The following is a 22,846-nucleotide window of genomic DNA, read 5'->3' on the forward strand; positions in this document are numbered from 1 at the left end:
TGGATTGTTTAATTTTTCCCCCTCTTGTAAATTATATTTACAGAATCGTGGTCTCTATTGTTGTTTATAGAAATAATTTACACACACTCCCACTTCATTACCTAATAATGGTAGTACTTGTTTGGCAATCATTCATTAACAACACTCGCCTCATGAAGATGCTTTAAGTCGATATTTAGCTTTCTAGCAAAAGACATTTTTAGTGACCACATATTTTCGGCTTAAAAGCAGCAATTAAGAATAACATGTAAGAATGTGTAATTAACTTTAAAGTACATATCTCTAACGAAGTATCTTAATACTGTATAGGTGAGTAATCTAACGGTGCAAGTGCAACTCGTAATGAAAATGTTCCCTATTTACTTATCTAAATATACTAAGAAAATTTTTTGTCACTAATATTTATAACCTATGGAATTTCAACTCGTAACTTTAAAAGATTATCTCGAAGGTGTTGGTTGATCGGATCCGGCCACACTTGGATTCCGTAAAGGCTCCTTTCAAAGAAGTTTCATTCCAGAGAGAGGAACCACCGATAGTGTATTTATTGCCTAAGAAGTGGTTCATCACATGCACAAAAAGAAAGAAAAGACAAGCTATCTCATTTTTAAAATTTATTTTAAGAAAGCCTACGATAAAGTATATTGAGATTTCTTGTGAATAACTATTACCGAGTTTGGTTTTATGGAGCAAATAATTAATCTAATCATAAATTGCACTATAAAATTATCCTTGAAGTGGAACAGTGAGAATCTTGAGAGTTTTGCTCCGAGGAGGGGTCTCCGTTAGGGGATCCTATGTCACGATATATCTTTTCCTTTATTTGTAAGGAGAAACTTGCTCTCATAATTTAAAAAAGAGTCAACAATGGTGAGTAGCAACCAATGAAAATTACCAAAAAAGAACACACGGTGTCACATCTCTTCTTTGCTGATGAATGCCACCTCATCACCAAGGCAAATTGTGCCCAAGTGAAGGTAGTTAAGGATTTTTTCATCAGATTTGGGTAGCTTTGGGCCTAAAAGTCAATGCTCAAAAATCTTGTTTCCCTGGCTTCTAAGAATGTTTCGAGAAGAAAATCTCAAAATTTACCTCAATAATCGACTTTGATAATACCACTCATCTAGGTAAATATTTGGAATTTTCCCTTTTATCTGGTTGAGTGAAAAAGAATGATTTCTCCTTCGTTCTTGACAGAATTAATGGTGGACTTTAGGGTTGGAAAAGTAAGTTGCTTAACTGTGCAAGTAGAGTAACTTTGGCAAAATCAATTCTTTTAGTCATTCCCACTTACACCATGCAAAATATGTGGCTCTCGGAAGAATTGTGACAACATAGATAAGAGCATTCATGGAAACATGCATGGTCTCTTATTAGGGAAATTCCCCTGCGGTTACTCAACTCAAAAGGGGGGTTGGTCATCCAAAATCTGGAGCCACTAATTTTGCATCACTAGGAAACATGCATGGTCTCTTATTCATGAGCCACATAAATTATGGGTGGGTTTGAAACTAACTATCTCCATATAAACTCACCTGCGACGCCAGAATGAATTCTTTTCGCCTGGGCATGGTGGTATGTATAGAGGTATTCGAAGACACTATCCGGTTAAATTGGTACCTACTAGGCAGATAAAAACAAAACAACGTATGGAGTTCTTCGCTCATCTCAGTCGTTGTCTACTACTTAAACTCAATGATTTACCATCTCTTGCATAGAGAGAGAAACTTCAAGATAGCACTCATAAATCTAGTAGTACTGGTCCTAAACGGATAACCCAGTGTAATACTAGACCAGCAAAGGATCTGCGCAAGATTTAACATTGCAAGCAATACCTAAAAAATGACCAAAAATAAGGCGACACTTGAAAGAACACAACAAAATTATAAATTTACAACTTAAAAGTTACAAATTTACAACAATATCACAAACAACCTCTTAATAAGCTTCATTTACAAATTATGCCGCTCTAAAGAAAGCCAAATCCTATTCATCGATAGCAATCTAAATGTATGATTGAAATTGCAATCATATATATCTCTAAAATCAGTTAAGAACTACCAGCGAATAAAGCTCATTGAATCAATAATTGTATGTACCTAAATGATCTACTACGCCGGATAATGAAAAGAAAAATACAACCTAGAAAATATGAAGGAGTTGTGATTTTCATTCTAGCATCCACAAAATAAAGGACATTATATTCCCTAGGACTTGCTGAGCATTCGGTTTTTAATTTTAATTCGAATTTTTGGTGCACCAGATGTGCCTTCAGATGGCTCCGGTTTGGTATCTATCTTTTTTATTTCTACTTTAGAATTATATCCACTGGGTTCAACAGATTTAACCTGTCTAGCAACGTCCACTACGGGTTCCACTTTCTTGCTTGACAAATCAATGGAGGATCTCTTTGCTTCATCACTCTGAAGTTTTGCCAGCTCTTTTTCCCGATGTTTTTTCTCTTTCTTTAGTCGTTTTCGCTCCAAATATTCTACATCATCATGGTGTCCTTTATTACTTTCCTGTTTCCGTTTCTTTTCCTTGCTTTTGTGCTTTTCTTTCCCCCGAGCAGAAATTTCTTTACCTAATGATTCTCCGTCAGGATCAAATCTTGCAACTGAAAGAGTTTGAAGGCTGGCATATCGTCGTGCATCAGCATCTATATTGTTATCCTGGATAATACTGGATGATGATGGATCTTCTGGCTGAGGTTGTGAATAAACTATACTTGAATCAGCAGTGCACTGCAGTTCTTTGACCAATTCATCACCATCACTCAAAAACTTTGCACTGCCAATGCTGGCAGTCATGCGAGAACCACGATCATGCCAAGAATTAACTTCGTCAATATTATGATTACTGATGCTAACAGTCTCGGCAAAATTCCTCTGGGGTGCATCTACAGAAACTGAACTACTAGCTCCATGATCCATTTCATTACGACCACCTAAAGAACATTCAACCACTTGATTATCAGTATCAGCCCTACTGGTGGCAGAAGATTGCTTGACCTTGATTTTAATGGGCCTCTTTCTTTCATGGCTATTCGATACAGTATCAACTTCCTTGGAAACTTCATTTGGATTTGGAGCTTCAATTGGTGCTTCCTGGGGAAATTCAGTAAATACCTCTTTGGGCTTCTCTAGAGATGCTTCCTTTAAAGCTTCAAGGTGCACCTGTGTGGAAGCTTCACAAGGTTGGTCCTTAGGAGCTTCATCAACTGCATCCCTCAAGCCCTCCATTGTCGGGCCCAAATTTTGTGTAAGATTTTTGGTAGAGCTAGGCAGATCCAAGGGTTTGCTTTCTGAATCAAGAGCAAATATGTTCTTCTGATAGTTACAAGCTTCTGCAAGACTCATATGCAGCATTCTGTTTCCTCTGGGAATCCCATGAAGAGTTGGGGGTCTACAGACAAAAGTACAGATAAGTTGTAGTAAATTTTTCTTTTTTCAAAATGCATACAAAAACTTAAGTGTAACTATAAACACACCCAGAACAAAGTGGCATTGTTTAGCATCACCTAAGCTCATCAACAGGACCTTAAATTTTACAGAAATAGCAGCAAAGTGAAAAACGGTTACCCACTATAAAATATTAAGACATGCTTAGATTGAGAAAATGTTTTCAGATTTCACCGGTAATTACAAAAATATCAATTTATTCTCATTTTACTTCATGCTTCCTAAGACGTGTATATCAAATGACAAAAATATCAAATTTGTTCTCATTTTACTTCATGCTTTCCTAAGACGTGTATATCAAATTACAATAACAACATACTGTTTCACCATCTCCTGTTTTTGGTAAAATCAGGAGACAAAAAAAACATTTTGTCGAACCAAACAGGCCATTATATTCTAGATTAGATTCATTTCCTTAAGGAACGTTATCAATTAAAATCAAAACTAGTAACAACATAGGAAAGGAACCCTTACAATAGAAATTAAGCTTAGATCCTAAAGTATTGAAGTTACTCTCAACATCAGCTGGAAAAAAATTTCTACTATGGTCAAATTTCATTGAATTACAAAAATAGACAAAATATATATTGGTAAAAAATGGTGAATAGAAGACTGGACTAAGACCAAAAAAGAATTCATTTCACAACAAATTTTCTTGAAAAGCGAAATGAAACAGTTGGTGAGTTAAAAATAACAAAAGAATTGCTTTTGTTTTAGCAGTTACCGGTATCCAAACAGATTAGCTACAAAATCAGCAAGCTAGCATTTCATTTCTAAAAAAAGCATGTACCTTCTTGCAAGTATTTGTAATATGCAGAACAAGTAGTGCCGGAGAGAGACATTATTAAAAGCTATACGCCCTTCTAGTAAATTAAGCATAGAGACAAGAGTTTGGCTTGTAATTTCGTCATTTGAATTCAATCCATCCCTCATCTGACATAGCCTCATAACATGGGTGGCCAGTTTTAACTGCCCTGCAATCAAGGAATGTAAAATTTCCTACACATAAAAAAGGGGAAACTATAGATGAAATGAAAGGGAAAAAATAGAGAAACAGGAGTGCTTCTTTCAGAAGGTTGTCAACCTTAAAAAAAACAAGATAATTGTGTGCCTCAAGATCAGTTGATCAGATACAAAATCGTGTATGATAATGACTTAAAACTTGAATTAAAGAAAGAAAAAAAATCAAAACTAGTTCAAAGGTATCCATTACTAGGTGATACTTAAGCTATTTACTATATTTTTCTCTCCCTTGATCTATAGAATTTTTTAAAGTAAAACTTATATCAAGATTTAAACAACAATTATTTTGGACAAACTACATATGTTTTGAAATTTATCCAACTTTAGAAACATTTCTATAAATACTTTTAATTCTACTATTCTGAACCAATTTTTTAGTTTGCCACACATCATCTATAGATCCTCTCTCAGTGAAAAGATTTACAACCTCTTAAGGAATGCTCCTCCTCTATGTATTTGATAAATAAAAGCAAAGCTGAATCCATGCCCTTGCAGTGGAATTCAAGATCAAGGAGTGCTTTACTTGCTTCAATTTGAACTTGCCACAATGCCTTTAAGTCCCGAAAAGGCTTTACAAGTTCATAAACTCGATCCTGTAGTAAAGCTGAAGCATTAAGTATCTTATGCCAACCTTTGAACCGCACTTTGATGCTCAATAACAAGGTACTTACAAGAGGAATGAACCCCGAAAGCTTTAATGCAATCTGGGTCAATGTCCGGATACAACTGATAGTCAAGATTCCATTGTAGCTTGGCATGAGACTAGCAGAAGACATTACCAGAAATGTAAATTTTAGTTACAAATAAAATTGATAAATCCACCATAGTAAGGAATGTGTCATTCACCTATCAAATTGTAGAAGCCGGTCAATGCGTTTGAGGAGTGATGACAATAAGAGAATACTCTGTCAACAGTTTGAGTCAGAAAGAAGCCTAATACTCAAAATCAGGTTGAGTAATGTTCCAAAGATTAAGATTATTATATCAATGATAAATACAAATCAACAACTGATAAAAAAAATATACAGATTACAAAGCAAGCAGCCTGTGCATAGTTGTTATAGGAATGGAAATTGCACAGCTCAAAATCAAACTTCAACCAACAAAATTGAACTAGAGTTTTAGTTAATTGAAAGGTATTTAAGGAGCCTTGTACTTGGTAAATATAAAACAAAATAGACTCAGCAAGCTCAGATCAACATATTAATCCATAAAGGTGAACATGAGAATCAGCCAAAGAAATAGTCTATGAACCTGTTGTCCAAACTCAAGCTCGCCAACTGACTGGACCAACGCAGCAAGCCAGAAGACATCAGAGTAAGGGTTCCCATTGTTGTCATTGTACTGAAAAAATAAGAGGATAAAAATGACATGAGCCTCAAAGCTGATCATACAACTTTTATATAACTAAAAGCAATAAAACTTGCCAATAATAACAATCCTGCCCAACCAACATATCATGAATCCATAGTGCAGTGATGAAAGCCATATGAGTAACCAAAAATGGTGCAATATTTCACGAGCATAAGGGAGCAAAAAGCAGATAGAATCAGTGAAAGTTAATTGATTACCCGTTGTTTTGGGTAGCTGAATAATATAAAATAAGGATAAAATTGGCCAGCTACAGTGTTATCAATGGTAGATTGCAGTTTGTGAAGAGACTTCAAAAATCAGCCATAGAATTATGAAAGATGGCATTGTGGAAAATGGTGGATTTATATGTAGAACAAGACATTCATTATATATGGCTAACAAGACAGTACAGAAACAAAAATAAACACAGACAACAGAATGGAAAAATAAAGTACTAGAGAGAATCGGAGAATGAAGACAGTGATGTTCACTGAAGGAGAAACCTCTAGTGACAGAGGTTGTAGACTTCAAAATGCTGAGGTGTGGGTTGGATAGATGGAACTGCTGGACAAATTAGCAATTTTTTAGCAAAGTAGGTCATACAAATTCAGATACCCATTTTTTAAGAATCACAAAAACTAGACTGCCATTTCAGCCATGGTCCCCCGTGGCTGCCATGTATTAATTTCAATTCAACTAAATATCCAACAAAATCAATTGAATAACTGTCAGTAATTGCATAATTTAATTATTATCCCACTCACCAAGCAGTTCAGGTGCATTGAAACATAGGAAATAGGATTGCAATTTTTAGACCATTATTTCTGTTGTAAATTGATTTCTGTAACTATTATCCATGTAATCAGTCTGTTTACTAATATTACACTGCTAAATGCTCACTCGTTCTCAAATATTCGCTCCTAAAACCTAGACATAGGATTAGAATAATCGTCTATCCAAAAAATGATTCTGCAAGCGTTTTGACTCGGCTGAGGCATCTGGGATCGTAAACTCATACAATTCTACGAGTTAACATTTAACACTCAGTTCTGATTACCATGATTATACCAAGTAGCCTACATGCATTATAACATTAGACATAGGATTGTAATTATTAGCCCATTATTTTTCTCTTGAAAATAGTTTTTTAAGTAGTATCTAATCAGCCTGTGTATATATATATTGTTCTGTTGAGTGCTCATTTCACTCAAGCATTTCAGTCTCAAATATTCCCTCCTAAAATCACAAGTATAACTTGATGAATAAAGTTCATTTAAAAGAAATTCCATGCACATCATCAGGCTGAGGATTATTCAGACAAGACACTATAATATGTCCTATGATGATAATTCACTATTTACATTTCATGGATATAACGCTTGATACCAATGTCACATTAGTTACTATTAAGAAATTAATGCATGCAGCAGGAAGTAAACAATTACCTTCAATAGCTGTAAAACAAACTCGATAGCTTCTCTTGGGCTTTTCTTGTCAGCTGCTCTAACCATAGCAACAGCATGAGGAATAGCCTACAACAGCCATTTATTAAACAAAACATGACTTGGCAAGTTTTAAAAATAAATCAATAGACAGCTATTAATTATTTAGCCACAAGCACAATATGCATAAATCGTCAGAATATACAAAGGTAACAGATTTTAAACAAGGGACATTCAATATTCATTTGTGAAAAACAACAAACCATTGACCAAGAAAAAAAAAATACAAATAATCACAGCAATCGATACGGGTAGAGTCCATGGATAAGATTATAATTTGTACAAAGGATAGGGGCAGGAGAGTTTGTGTAGGTAGAGCAATCACCGAAACAAAAATCAAGCTTCAACATTGAAAGGGAAGAGGCCGTGGGATCATCATATCATAACACAAACCGTAAGTTTCAAATAATATACATAGCTCATACTGCACACAAGTTTTAGACAGCATAAAATTAAAACATAAAAGAAAAAGGAGCACACAGAAGGCAGAACCCACTACAACCCAACAACAAAGCACAGTAAGCTTCAGCCTTTAGCCACTAAAAGAAGGCAGAAACAATTAAACAAAGAAGAGAACCAGATTGAGAATCATAAAATAAATAAATAAAACAATATTAAATTTAAATGACTATGAAGAATAAGATCATACGGTATCTAAGAAATGTCAAGCACATATGTGGAAATCATTTTGAATTGCTCATAGAAGTAAATAACTTTAGGAGCATAGTAATCAATGGGTGGTGGAGCGGCTGCCCACAAAAAATGCTATTGTTGGATGGACGCTATTCTGAATATCTCAGCGTGTGTGTGCGTCTCTATTACATAATATATAATTATGTATTAGTATTTTCCTATATTCTTTAAATATTTTAAATATAAAGACAAATTCAGAACACATGTAATCACAAACATTTTTCAATCACATCACATTGGATCTAACTTACACATCCTACCTCCTTGCATTACCTCAAGAACAAAATACTCAGCAAAGTCTTGAAAATCGTTTGGCCTGGCAATAGTATACCAATAAGAGTAGTCACTTCATATAGCCAAAGTTGAATGAGAGAAAATGAAATAATATTTTCAGTAGTCTTACTTTGGCAGTCCAATGTCAGGATCAAACCTTCGACTCTTGTAAAATTTCACCAAATGAAGTAGACCAGAAAAATCAGTTTCCTGTTAAACAATGAAATCATGCCATCATTAGATAAGAAACTATGGTGAAAATGAAAGAACCATCTGCATTTTTTAATCAAGCATCAACAATGATTTGAATTTGTAGTCCATATGACATGTATAATTACTATTCAGATTCACATTTTAAATAACTATATCCACGAAATTTATTGATACAGTGATACTAAGGCAACAATTAGTCATATACTATATGGCAACACAGTTATTCATGAACATGAACAACTCTTAAATGGATTTCAAAGATGTAAATGCAATCAGAAGCACAGTATACTTAAAAGGCATAAATATTCAATTTTGAGTTCAACATTATACCAAATTTTGAAGGAAAAAAAAAAACTAGTGAATATTTTTTCTTTGGGGCAGAGATTTAATATACCAGCGCTTCACAAATTATCAAAATTCAATAATTATATCAAAACCAGATCTGACAACACTGGAATTATTCAGTTAAATTAAGGACAGCCTAGTTGATTCCCTCTTGGCTCATGGCTCTGTAATATGAATTTCACAATCTACCGGTATTTCATATAAAGTTATAACGCAGTAAGTATCCTAGCATTCGAATACCTCAGATGCTGAATTTGCCAATGCAAATGCCGCTTCAATCCGTACTCTCCAGAAAGCCTGGAGTTAGAACCAAAAGACTCCCAGATATTAGTTACAGGTTTAAAAACAATGATTGAAAATACATAACAGAAATGAAATCACCTTTGAGTCACTGAGAAAATTGTTTAGGGCATTTACAATAGAAAATGATAGCTGTGGGGATGCCTCAAGGGCTGCAATTGCTTGTGCCTGAGCAATAACATCTTTGTCCTTCTCTAATTGATTGATCTAAAAGAAGAAACCAAATATCTAGAATCAATAAATCAATAAAAAACCAATTACAAAAGGCTATGATAGAGAAAGATACTAAATACAAACATCACAAATGAATTGAGCACGATTTGTTTCTTAAAAAAAAGAGAGAGAGAATAAAAAAGGTTAAAGAGCATGATTACAAAAACATTGCATCATTGCATGTTTTATGTTATCATGCCTTCTTGTTTCCTCAATAGAATGAAAAAAGTTTAGTGGCATGATGCACAACTTAAAAGGAACACTTAGAAACAGACAGATAATTCAGGTAGACAACTCAATCTCTTAATTTACAAACACTTCATATCAAATTCATCTACTTGTAAAGCTCCATGTAATACTCGCTTCACCTAATCTTTCACCATGAAAAGTGAAATCAATAGGTCAATAATGTAAAATGCCCAGAATCCCAACAAATGCATTATGACCAGCATACAGCTTCCACAGATCAGCCATTAAGCATCATAACATAACATACCAATTTGATACCATTATCCTTGCAATAATTAGTCCATCCCCACCCCCAAGCAATTAAAAACCCTAGACAGTGAAAATTCTTCATGATATGTCAAACATTGCCATTCAGAAGCAAAAATGGATAATACAAAATAACACCAGTCAGGCTTTTAACTTACTCCCTGCCCTCAACCAGGAATTGATTAAATGACTGGTGAGACAAAGTGGTATTTTGGGAATTGTTTTGAATGATAAATAACTTGATTTATCAAGATGAAGTCAATATTTTTTTTTTACTGTGTTTGCCCTCTTGCTATTTTCTGGCTCAGTTGCTAAATCTGCCCAGTTTCCTCTTCATGTATATAGCTAACAGATGCTTGGAAGGGCCTCCTACTATTTCCGCCCTTATAAATGCTGCTACTGCGGCTGGGATTTTTCTAGTAGGTTGGCTTCTTCCTCTATTCATAGTTCTAATCGCAATATGGGATAGCTTTTATAGGTATAATGAGCAACTTTTATAGTTCGACTAAAAAAAATTATAGGATAAAATTTCAACATATAAATATCAAACACCACAAATGCAAAAGACCAGAAAAGGAAAGCATTTGGATATTCATGTTAGTATAAGACAACTGTTAAGAAGAGAGTGAGAGAAGCAAAGCTATTTTGAATATGCCTCTCTAGGTTTTAATCTTCCACCCAGCAGATTGATTTATTTATAATCAGAATGATTACATGGATAATAAATAACTAATTCCATTTTCAAGAGAAAAATTAAAATATCACAACTTCCTAAGATACATTGAACCCAGCTAACTATTAACTAAAGTAATTGGAAAGGAAATTATCATTAATTACTCCCCTTTCCAACACTCCCCTTCATGCTGGAGAATAGATGTTATCCAATCCCAGCTTGAATATTATCTATCAAAATTTGGAGTGTGCAATCCTTTAGTGAGAATATCAGCTAGTTGACCTAGTGAAGGCACATATAGAGTACAAATAAAACCACTATCCAACTTTTCCCTGATAAAATGTCTATCCACTTCAATGTGTTTTGTTCGATCATGTTGTACAGGATTATGGGCTATGCTGATTGCTGACTTATTATCACAGTAGAGCTTCATATGTCCCTCCCATTTAATCTTCAAGTCTTCTAAGATTATTTTTAACCAAAGCAATTCACAAATACCTTGTGCCATATCCCAAAATTCAGCTTCAGCACTAGATCGCGCTACAACATCTTGTTTTTTACTTTTCCAAGTTACCAAGTTTCCTCCTAGAAACGTACAATATCCGGAAGTGGATCTCCTATCAGTTATTGATCCAGCATAGTCAGCATCCGTATAAGCTTCAAGTATTGTATTCCCATTTCTTTTGTACAAAATTCCTCTTCCTGGTGTCCCCTTAAGGTAATGGAGAATGCTATAGGTAGCTTGTAAGTGAACTTCTCTTGGACAGTGCATAAATTGGCTCACCAAACTAACAGCAAAAGTAATATCAGGCCTTGTGTGAGACAAGAAAATCAATTTTCCAACTAGATGTTGATACATCTCCTTATCCACTTCTGCACTGTTATCTTCATTACCCAATTTAAGGTTTGAATCCATGGGAGTACTTGAGGTTTACAAGCTGTCATACCTGTCTCCTTCAGCAAATCTATGACATATTTCTGTTGGGATATGATAATACCTTTCTTGGAGTGGGACACTTCAATTCCCAAAAAATATTTCAGCCTCCCAATAGTTTTCATCTCAAACTCCTTTGCTAGATGTTGACTTAAGAGTCGTTGTTCCTTCCAATCATCACCAATAACAATGATATCATCCACATATACTAATAATACAGTCACTCTCCCTAAGGTCGTGTGTTTGATGAATAGAGTGTGGTCTCCTTGGCTTTGTTTGTATCCTAAGGATGTCATGACCTTAGTGAATCTCCCAAACCATGCCCGAGGGGATTGTTTCAACCCATATAAAGTCTTTTTTAATCAGCAAATAGAATTGGCAGCACCTTCATATCCAGGTGGAACCTCCATATAGATTTCCTCCCCATGCAAGAAAGCATTCTTTACATCAAACTGCTGTAATTTCCAGCCATAATTCGCAGCAAGAGATAATATTACTCGAACAGTATTCATCTTTGCAACAGGAGCAAAAGTCTCCGAGTAATCTATCCCATAGATTTGTGTAAAACCCTTAGCGACCAATCTCGCCTTATACCTCTCAATCGACCTATCTGTCCTATATTTTACTGTATACACCCACTGGTTTCTTTCCTATTGGCAAATAAACCAACTCCCATGTTTTGTTCTTCTGTAATGCCTCCATTTTTGTATCCATGGCCTACTTCCAATTTTTATCAGATAATGCCTCAAAAACATTAGTGGGAATTGAGATACAGTTTAGGTTTGCAAGAAAGGTTTTATGGGTTGGAAAAAATTTATGAAATGAGATTTGAGAGAGGATAGAGAGGCTTTTTGGCACATGTTCTGGTTCCTTTTCTAAAGGAAATGGGAAGATAAAGGTCATCAATATGTTCTGAAATTTCCGTTTCATTAGGAGAAGCTAAAAGATTATCATTCAAAATTGGAAAATCATTGTTAGTTACCTGATCTACCGGAGTTGGATTGGCCTCTTGGGCGTCTGTTGATTCAGAAATGGCCTTTGATCTTCTTGTGTAAACCAAATTCTTTCCAAACCTTGTATCATTTTCAAGTCTGGTGGGTGCATCCTTGTTGGATTCATTTTGGGCTAATGTTTCTTGCTCAGGTTTTTGTGTAAAGATCACAAGAATTTAACTCAAGAGTGGGAAGGACAAGTGGATCAAAATTATTCTCCTTATCTTCCCAAAGACTTTCCCCCTGAAGATAAGGATGATTGAAATAATTTTGATCCTCATGAAAGGTGACATCCCGAGACACAGAATTCTTGGAAGGAGGATGAAAACACTTGTACCCTTTTTTACTATAGGAGTAGCCAAAAAGGCACACTTAAGAGCTCTAGGATCAAGTTTACCCCTATCTTGACCATGAACATGGACAAATGAGACACACCCAAAGACTTTTGAGGGAAGTTTACTGGAAGTGGATAAGTTAGGATAGAAGGAAGAAAGCACATCCATAGGACTCTTATATCCCAAGATTTTTTAGGGTAATCTATTGATAAGATAAGTAGCTGTGAGAACAGTCTCCCCCCAAAAACTATTTGGAACATTTTTTTGAAACAATAATGCCCTCAGGTAGAGTTATCATTAAATGCTCCACTTTCCAACAACAACAAAGATTAAAAATTTGCAACCAGGGTAGAGTTGGACGTTAGGATCGAGCAGCAATCTATGAATCCCACATCGGAAGTATGAACTTCTTGTGTGGGATTTATAAAGCTCTAACTCTCCATCCAACTACAATGGCATTATCCAGGCCATAGTCAAAGGGCCAGTCCACAGATAGCTCACATGAGCGTCAAGGCTGAAGAGCATGATGGATGTCAGGATTCAATTGCAAGGTATGGGACTTCCCAGATTGGAAGTATGGGCTTCTGGTGTGGGGTTTGTGGTGCCACTAGGCTCTTCAATTGCAATAACTAGATTTTATTATGTGGTTCTCCTAAGGTTCTTATGATAGGATAAGTAAACTAGTTGTACACATAAATCCAGAAAGAGGACCTAAATAATTGGGCATATGCAGTGCCTCTCATAGGATAGCAAAATACTATATCACAATAACTCCAAAGAATCAACTGGCAGCACCTCTACCGGGCTACCACAATTTTATCCTTACCCACATTTGAACTGGTTGGTTAAAATGAACCTCAGCAAGGTACTCCATATCAGGATCTGCTCTAATCCATAATAAAGGGGACTCGGTACTGCCATAACAGAGAAATTGTCAGAAACTCAATGACAACAACCACGAATGAAAAAGAAAATGATAGGAAACTGATTTATACTTCAAGCGCATATCCATGGAAGGCACATCACCATTATCATCAGAGCCATCAAGTTTTAAACCTTTCTTGGGCTTCTGAAAGCGCCTAGCGGCAAGCTTTGAGTGGCATTGTATTTCCAATAGTTGCCATGCTTCTCCAGCCATTGGTAGAATTGGATGGTCATACATACCATCAAGTTCATATACCCTGATGCTCATCATACCAGGCCATCCAATATCTCCATCTCGAGTTTCTGTGTCAGGATTAATATCAAGAATGGATGTACTTGAAGTCTGCAATGTTGTACATCCCCGCAACACGGCCAATTCAACCATGTTCTTCCTTTTGTTATAGGAAAACCCCATCCTTAGCAACAGCAAGTAACTAATCAGAATGCATGAGCAGAAAGCATTCTAAAAATGAAATAAATAGTAACGAGTAAATCCTTATTTTATACCTTAAAACAGGACATCCACAAGAACTGACCCACCGAGGAAAGAAGTCTTTAAGAAATGGGCGTTCAAGATTCCCAACCTTGTTAGCAAAATGTCGAAACTGCATATTGAAATTTTTTTTTTATCAAATCCACAGTATATTGACAGAACCAAAACCTGTCAAGAATTAGATGCTTCAGCTAATACAGCATTGAAGATTAAACTAAATATTTCTCAGCTTAAAGTGAGATTACAAAGAAAACAAGGAAAAAAATTCTGTAAATGAAGCTAATTTCAGAAAAATGTTTTGAAGCTCTATATCTTCAAGATAATTTCAAAGAAGCTACATGCAGGTAATAAGTCAGAATTTACAGAACCAAAAGCAGATTACCTCCTTAGTACTAAGAGTCTTTATGGAACGTGTTTTATCTTGAGCACGAGAAACTATAGTTTGCAAAATCTACACAAGGTTATGGCAAATCCATGAACAACAGGAAAAGGTGTCAAATGCAAGGAGACCACTAAAAATATCTCAAGTAATACTGCCACCTAAATTAATCAATAAGTATATTTAATACACATAAAAACTAGCACACTAGATTCCACAACTAGTCTTTGACATCTGTCAGAGTATCTGGCAACCATCATCTGAACATTCTTCAACATAGTCTACAGATAATGCATAACAAATAACCAGAACCCAAGTAACTTGTCACATATCATTTACCCATTTTTCTACTTTTCAGTGAACAAGCACATCAATGTTTTCAAAACCAATGTCATTGACTCATTGAATCAGTAAAGAGAGGAGGACAAAATTATTTCGAAATATATTAATTTAGCACATACAATATAACAAAAAAGTCAAAATAATACTCCCTCTCCCCCTCTAAATAAAAGACACTTCTTTTAAGTTTCATTGTCCCTTTTTATAAGATAAGACTCTTTTCTAGCCTTCCCTTTAGTTAATTATTTTTTTACCAAAATACCCTTAATTATTTTACTCCATAAATAATAAATGCTATGAATTGTGTTTCTCTCACTTATGATAATTGGAGAATTGAAGAGTTTACTTTTAAAAATTAAAACTCCAGTACAATTACTCTTTCTCCATAAATTCCTTGTTTAGGAGGAAAGTAATTAAGTGGGAAAAGTGATATAATTAGTCCCAATAATTTTAAGGGTAATTTTGAAAAATATTACAATTACAAACAAATTTAATGTTATTTAACTAAATTAACCAACTATCTTAATGTGAGAATTAGTTATAAGTGTCTTATATTTAGGGACAGAGGAAATATATTAGTATATTTCTCCAACCTAAGTCTCACGTCAAATAAGTAAACAGGAAAGGTTTACATGAAATAAGATAGTCTCAAAGCAAATATCCAAAAGAAATTACAAATATACATGACCACCAAAAATGAATCAAATGACAAATTAAGACACGTCCAGTATATGAAAATGGTCAGGAGGACAAATAATGCAAATGTCAAGGACTCTTACTCTACGAAAAGATTCAGGACCCATTTGCTTTTCCAACATCTGAAGAACTGCCACCTGAAAAGGGATAAAAAATTGTATATCTAATTCAATAGTAAATAAGAAAAGTAGGAAACACATTACTGCACAAGCTTATTGCATATGAATACAACAAGGGGGGACAAGTACAGGAAAGGAAAATACTTACAGACTTCCATGATCTAATTTTTCCATACAAACCAATGCACTGAGTTCCATATAAATCTTTACAGGAAGCTGAACAGCTCAAAGCTGTTGCTCCATCATTATCAACTTTGCAAACAGCACAATTTTCCTGTAGATTGATTTACACAAGCATGCAAAAAATGTAATTAGCATATTAACTGATGCACTTTCAACTAATATCATAATGCTCTACAGCCTCAACCTAGACTGACACAAATCAACCAAGTTCAAATATGAAATGAAATTCAAATGAGAAACTTTGCTACAGTCATTTATGTCCAAATATTAGAAGAAAAAATCTAAGCAAAAAAAAAAAAGAATGCCTCATGGATTTGAAATTAAGTTGCTGTAGAATATTAATAAATTGAAACAAATCTGCAGAGCAGAAAAATAAAAACAGTGGGAGAAAAAGACCATTAACAGCAATCAGGCACAAGAACATATTTATAAGAATACATGAACACTCCAAACTCCAGAGCATCCACTCCCCAATAGCAGCATTGCACCAGAAACTTTTTTAGACAGCAATCAAGAGAACAAGTTCATAATTTTTTGACAGTCATGATAAGTTAATTTTCACATAGATCAGACTAACCAAGAAAGGAAAACAAACCTTGTATCTCCTGTACCGTGCCTCATTGTTTCCCAAATGTTTCTTAATAAAAAAATCTGTCAAGAAACCAGCAAGTCCATCCAAGAGCCACTCTGCAAAGTGCAAAGCATTCACCAATCACACTAGAGGAAACACAATCTGCTGAATTTACAAAGAAACAAATCAAATTAAAACAACAATCAAAATATCCTCTGATAAGTTACCATCATTTGGTGCCTCAGGAGTGATATACACACCAAACCACTGTCTTGCGAGAGCATATGCAAGTTTAACCCTTGTATCAATAGTCTGTCAACAAAGACTAAAACTGATCATTAAGCTGGCATATTATAAGCAGAAAAACCCTCATGAGCAAGAAAAACAGTTTTTCATTCATTCAGAAAGAGATTAATTAGAAAATATAGAAAATCAAATAAAAGAATTCAAGTAATGAACTGACCTGGTCAATAACCTTCTCATCAAACAAAACTTGGGAACTAAATATACTCATAGAGGCTCCCAAACTCAATGATGACACTGCCATCTCTGGCTCTATGAAAACTTGCGTATATGAGTCAAACGGGAAGTCTACAGAAAGAAAATCCTTATAGCAGCTGCTCACCAATAAAAATCCAACTATCCAATCATTATACAATTTTAAGATAAAAAAATGCCTGTTTCAGGCTAGTTAAATTGCAGCTATCACATGCCAAACCTGAAGGCACTGTGGAAAAAATCCACTGTATTCCGCATCTTTGACAGATTAGGCGGCGAACACATATGAGATATAAGACTAAATTGGTGATCAGGAAAAACTTCAAATGGGGCAACAGCCAAAGATATCCACCTTGCAGCAACTGGAACATCCAATTTATAGAAATATGTTTTCCGAGGAGGATTGTCCTTGCTTAAGACCTGAAAAATAAAGGAGGTTCAAACATATACAAATTTAACTCTGCAAGACGTATAACACATGAAAATAAATTTTCATATAGAACTAGAAATTTTATTGGTGACAAAAGAGAAGAATTACAACAAAGGAGAGGATAAGAAATTCCCTAAAATGAGGGTGGTGGGGCAGAACAGGGTATCACACGTAGTTTATATCCCATTGCATGTAGAGAATGAAATTGAGCAAAGAAATATTCAAAAATATAATTTTGTTTTCCAACTTGGACAAAAAGCATTCCCCTTTCTACTTCTCTTCCATGAAATGGTAGTAGAAGAAAAAGTGTGGTGCTGCTTCAAAATTTTGTGAAAATTAAATGAACTCTTCAAAACGAAGCTAAATAATACAAGCCAAATCCCTTGGATAAGAACTCTGGCTACATAAATCCTTGACCACAGAGGTGCAGTGAGAATGGATTGAACATGCGACCTTCAGATCTTCAATCAGATGCTCTCCCAACTAAGCTATCACTGCAAATAAACACCACCAACCAGAAACCAATATCCAGCCCAGAGTGTTGCAGAGTTGCATTAACTACGTGTTAACCAAATATGGCTCACTGAGAGTAAACCCGCAAATCAAGCATCAGCCACAAATTGAAATCCAGGTCATATCACTATGTCAGAGTTGTGTCAAAATAACAGATACAGGAACAGATAAGGGCATATTTTGGATGAATCTTATCATCGAAGAAAAAGAAAATAAGAAACAAAGAAAGAAAAGGGGAAGGTTGCATCCAATCCAAAGAGGAAGAGGAAAAATCAGATAATGGTGGGTTCAATCCTCGAATGTTTTCCAGGGCCTCACAATATCCAAAAACATAACTTACTGGAAAAGCAAGTAGCGATTCAAATTGTACAGAGTTCTTCCTTTAAACTATTTCAAGGGTCCAGTCAACAAATTATGAATAAATAGATTGGAAACCCACAAAATGCAGTATATAAAAACAAAGCAATAGCAGCTATTTCACTGTTTTACCAGAAATCTCAAGCTTAAGTATTAGGCAGCAAAAGAGAGCAACGCTAACCATCCAAAGGAAATAACTATTTCCAATATTTACAAAATTAGTGATTTGCATTTTTCTACAGTTCTATCACAGCAGTCAAAAGCCTGTCATTTTCAACAATGAATATTGCCAAAAAAATAGACTGAATTTGAAGCCTATCATCATCTAACAGCTGTTGATTATAAGAAAAGAAAAACCAAAAGTAGCCATACTCCAATTGCCCAGTGGTTGGAAACAAAAGAAATTCCAATTCCCAACCTGACTTGACAGAACATTAATGTGCTTATCAACAAAATACAGCTCCAAAATATTATCAGCTTGTTAAAAATAGTATTTCTCATGCTTTCAGAACTAAAATAACAGAACATCAGTATCATTCATTGCTACCTGATAAAGCAAGCTTCCTGTACTGACAGCCACAAGATTATGTGCTACAGTGAACTCCAGGTCGTAGCTGAACATGAACAAAACAACAATAATTACTTCGAGCATTGAAAAGTAAATATTGTTATTATAAATGTGAGCATGGACCTGGTGTATGGACATACACAAATGGGAAGTGTTAACAGTTCATACCAGCATCGTTGCGAATTGTCATCTATACAAGGGAACCAACACCTTGCTCTCCTTATCTGATTATCGGTATGAAGAAGATTATTTCTGAAGTGTATTCCTGTCTCTGCCTTCTCTATCCAATAGTCAATACGAACAGTTCTGACATTCTGCACCCAACATCAACCTACATGAGAAAACACAAATAGTAAACCTCACCACAACTACTCATTTCTCACATTTCACTGCCATGTTTTCAGGGAAGGATACTACACTATCAACAAAAAAAAAAAACAAGAACCCATTCCTTACAATGAGTAGGCGAAAAACACAGATATCAAAAGGCTAAATAGGCAGAATATTTTGAAAAACACAATAAAACATCAGCCATGGTAACCCATTATAAATAATTGCATGCAATATCTTGATAAAACATGTGAAAAATCCAAGCAGAGGAGAATGTTCATAAATTAGGTTGTTAGTTGTTACTACGGACTTAGGTACAAGGTTTTAAAAAATCATCCACAACTACAATTTCAGACACATCAAGGTTTTTGAACTCTCTGCAACTGCATCACAACTGCAATTGTGGCAGCATTTGTCCACAATTCCCCGCAAAGTCAATGATGCAATCATATAACATCAAGGATTTTTGGTGGACTCTCAGCAACGACGCAAGAGCATCACAACAGCAATTGTGGCCGCATTTGTCTACTATTTCACACAATGTCAAGGATTGCGAAAAAAATGCAACTGCAATTTAACTACATATGGTCATGCTGAGCCCTACACGTGGCAGGCTGGCAGCATGTCTTTTTATAAATAATTAAAAAATATATAATTATATCAAAATTATAAATATATACATGCATTATAAAATCCAATTCAACTGATACATGAATACTTAAATTATTATAAAATTCAGTCACTGACTAAATACTTTAATAAATCATAATAATTACGAATATGTACACATTATTTACAAGTGAATAGCCAATTTATACCTAAAATTATGATTCGTTGTCATTTTAGTCCCTAAAGTTAACAAAATTCAAAAAAATGTCCCCAAAATTGTATTTTGTCAGTCACTTTGGTCCAAAGTTAAATGCTACGTGCGACTTAAGTAATAATATCAACATATGTTCAGAGACCAAAATGACAGTCCGGGCCTTGGAGATGAGACGAAGACATTTTATTTTTAATTTCGTTAAATCTAAGGACTAAAGTGACAACGAGTCACAAATTTAGGGACTAATTAGCCAATTACTCCATTATTTAAAATTCAGTTGTTATGCATAGGGTTTACGAATCTCAAGTTACAGAACTCTCAAATATTGCTCAGCATCCGGGTAAGCACTGAAAGCAAGAGTTCAAAGTCAGCAACTATAACCTGCTTGGGCTCAGCCGAGGAGTGAAACCCGTTCTCAGAAGCGGGTTGTCGCTCCTGCTGTTGTTCACTTTCAGCCTTTGAAGGTTTGCAACAATTAATGAGTAAATTGGGAACCAGTTCCTTCTCGAGAGCGGACATGTACACTGAGACAGCAGCATCAGCAGCAGAGCTAGGAGAACACACGGAGCTAAACCTCTTGTCATCCTCGGCCTGCTGCTGACGGTGCGGGTAATACTCGAACTCCGTGGGCTCGCCGTCAACCCAAACACTCTCAATCCCTAAATTTTCCGCGTGCAACCCTACGATCCCAATCTCCGGTACCGCAATCTCCAATTCAGTGTACCTGCATGTTAAAATAAACTCGAATCAAGTTCTAGGTCAATTTTGATAACGCGAGCTCGAACACGATCTCAGCAGTGACAAAACCTAGTTTGCAATAGCAGCGAACATTAGATGCTAATTATCGAGTAACGGAAGGGGGAAAAGAGAATTGCGAACCCGTGGACTTGGCGTTTGTCGATGTCGATGGAGAGGCATAGCTTTTGGTGGTGAACTACGGCGCCGGAGTTTTCGGGCTTGGGGTCTTCGTTGTTCTTGGGCTTGCGAGGCTTCGCCATGGGGGAAAGAAAGAGTGAGAAATGGGAATCGAATTTCGAATCTGGGAATCTCTCTCTTCGCGTGTGTGTTTGTCTCCCCCTTTGAGATAGCTGAAGTGATGCGTTATTTATAGAGGATGTAGCGCGCTAGTAGGGTGCCTGGGTAACGCCTTGTGTGCCCTACTTTGGCAACGCAACGCCAAATGCCTCCTTAACTAAGATGTGCCACTGCTTTCAATTTTTTGGCTAAAATCGTTTTTTAATGTTGATTATGAAATAAAAGGGTATGGTTGTCCTTTTCATAATAATAATAAAAAAAACTTACATTAGTTGTGAATTTTGTTTAATACAACTGAAATACAGTAGAAAGTACTACGGAGGAGATGAGAGTGAAACATAGGTGGGTTTCACGTGAATTTCAATTGTTCAGTTAAAAGAATTAGCGACATGGTTAGGGTAGATACGATAGCTAAGGGGCCTAAATAGATGTAGTTTTATATACAAGGAGTTATTTAGCAGCAAATATACATTGCAATGATAATGTTGAGCAGGTTGTTTTGGTTTCTCTTTTGTTGGCTAGGTGAGTTTGTGACCATAGTTGGATAATGCATTTTTTATAGGCTATAATGGACCACTTAATTAAGAAACAATATATTCATAATCTATTGTTCTTGAGACACACTAACTCGATATCCTTAAAAGAAATAAAACCTTTTAGATTTGAGGCAACATGGTATGTGCACCAAGAGTATCCATCCTTGGTCTACGAAACCTTGAAAAATAAAAATAAGGCAATGTTGCTTGAGTCCTACAAAAAGATATGAATGACTCAATTTCCTTTAATAAGGTGTCTGACAACATTTATATATATATATATATATATATATATATAAGACATCTAGAGATATTTTGTTCTAATAAGATATGTTGTAGTTCCAGAATTCAAGGGAGAAGTGTTTTGTTTCATATTCATGATTTCTTTCAAAAATATTTATTTGATAACTTTTTGTGTCATATGGAAAAGATAAATACAAACAAGAAAAACTAATCTATCCATTTTTATGTAAGTTTTATAGTTTCTTCCGTTTCACCTATTGAAATAATACAAAATATTTTACAAAAGATGTATCTTTCTGTTTTTTTTTCCGACTATTTTATCTTTTCATCATCTTTCATTTTATTTTTCTTTATTAATAAGTTTATGTCTTTTATTTGTCTAGACATATTTTTTTAATACATGACATTCCTAGACTCAAAACATAGCAGAGAGTAAAATTAAATGCATGATAACAAGATGAATCGTTGTGTATGTAAATTGATGAAATCAAACCTCGCTTAGCCTTCGGACAAGTGACAAACTTCTATTATATGAAATTACGTTATTTTTAAGGAAATATGTATTAATCTTTATGAGAAAGATGAAAAAGAAAAAATAAAAATTAGTGTAGGATTTAAATTCACACTTAAAATTTATGCATAATTAATGGATTAAATTAGCTCAAGGAAGATGCTACCAATTTACTTTATAACATTCAATATCTTAAACCGAGTCTACAATAAAAATCATTCATATTTTATTAAAATTGACAATGATGCTAATTATTTAAAAATGGAAGAATTGAGAATTAAGAATAGGAAATATTTATTGAAAATTAGTAAATAAGGTCCTAGACACACGCGTTATGACATTAATCAATTTTATAAATATGATGAAATGGTATTATAATCCCACACTTTATAATATTTAAATTAGATATAATAATTTTTACATTTATGAAAAATAAATATATTTTAGTTATACAAAATTATGTATGTATATTTAAAATGATAATATATATATA

The 22,846-nt window shown here is 34.8% G+C and overlaps 1 protein-coding gene and 1 non-coding gene across 3 annotated transcripts; both read right to left on the reverse strand.

The window, feature by feature from the left end:
• Window positions 1-1,924: 1,924 nt before the first annotated feature.
• On the reverse strand, window positions 1,925-21,219 carry LOC100803129 (transcription initiation factor TFIID subunit 2). 2 transcript variants are annotated; one of them, XM_003525599.5, is made up of 25 exons: window positions 20,908-21,209; window positions 20,410-20,752; window positions 19,044-19,189; window positions 18,855-18,921; window positions 17,228-17,427; window positions 16,973-17,126; window positions 16,737-16,821; window positions 16,534-16,625; window positions 15,904-16,029; window positions 15,720-15,773; window positions 14,605-14,673; window positions 14,237-14,334; window positions 13,801-14,145; window positions 13,632-13,719; window positions 9,245-9,370; window positions 9,104-9,160; window positions 8,436-8,515; window positions 8,306-8,348; window positions 7,283-7,369; window positions 5,739-5,828; window positions 5,331-5,389; window positions 5,156-5,246; window positions 4,912-5,077; window positions 4,252-4,435; window positions 1,925-3,405 (listed from the first exon to the last, which is right to left on the reverse strand). In XM_003525599.5, the coding sequence occupies exons 1-25, from the start codon at window positions 21,024-21,026 to the stop codon at window positions 2,208-2,210; spliced, it is 4,167 nt and encodes a 1,388-aa protein (XP_003525647.1). In that variant the 5' UTR covers window positions 21,027-21,209; the 3' UTR covers window positions 1,925-2,207. The 2 variants fall into 2 exon arrangements, 1 of the variants encoding a protein (XP_003525647.1); XR_005891689.1 differs by having other exon boundaries at window positions 3,268-3,405; window positions 4,252-4,430; window positions 20,908-21,219.
• TRNAF-GAA (transfer RNA phenylalanine (anticodon GAA)) lies at window positions 17,863-17,935 on the reverse strand. Its single transcript has one exon. It is a non-coding gene; the product is annotated as a tRNA-Phe (tRNA).
• Window positions 21,220-22,846: the final 1,627 nt, after the last annotated feature.

Source organism: Glycine max, chromosome 5 (genome assembly GCF_000004515.6).
Source record: "Glycine max cultivar Williams 82 chromosome 5, Glycine_max_v4.0, whole genome shotgun sequence".
Classification (NCBI taxonomy): domain Eukaryota; kingdom Viridiplantae; phylum Streptophyta; class Magnoliopsida; order Fabales; family Fabaceae; genus Glycine; species Glycine max.

Coding starts and splice junctions, on each gene's coding strand:
- LOC100803129 (XM_003525599.5), bottom strand. CDS start 21,026: ATGGCGAAGCCTCGCAAGCCCAAGAACAACGAAGACCCCAAGCCCGAA. Junction 17,127..17,227: donor TTTTTCCACAGTGCCTTCAG/GTTTGGCATGTG, acceptor ATTGGTGAGCAG/CTGCTATAAGGATTTTCTTT. Junction 9,371..13,631: donor ACCAACCAGTTCAAATGTGG/GTAAGGATAAAA, acceptor TTCTTCTTTTAG/ATCAATCAATTAGAGAAGGA.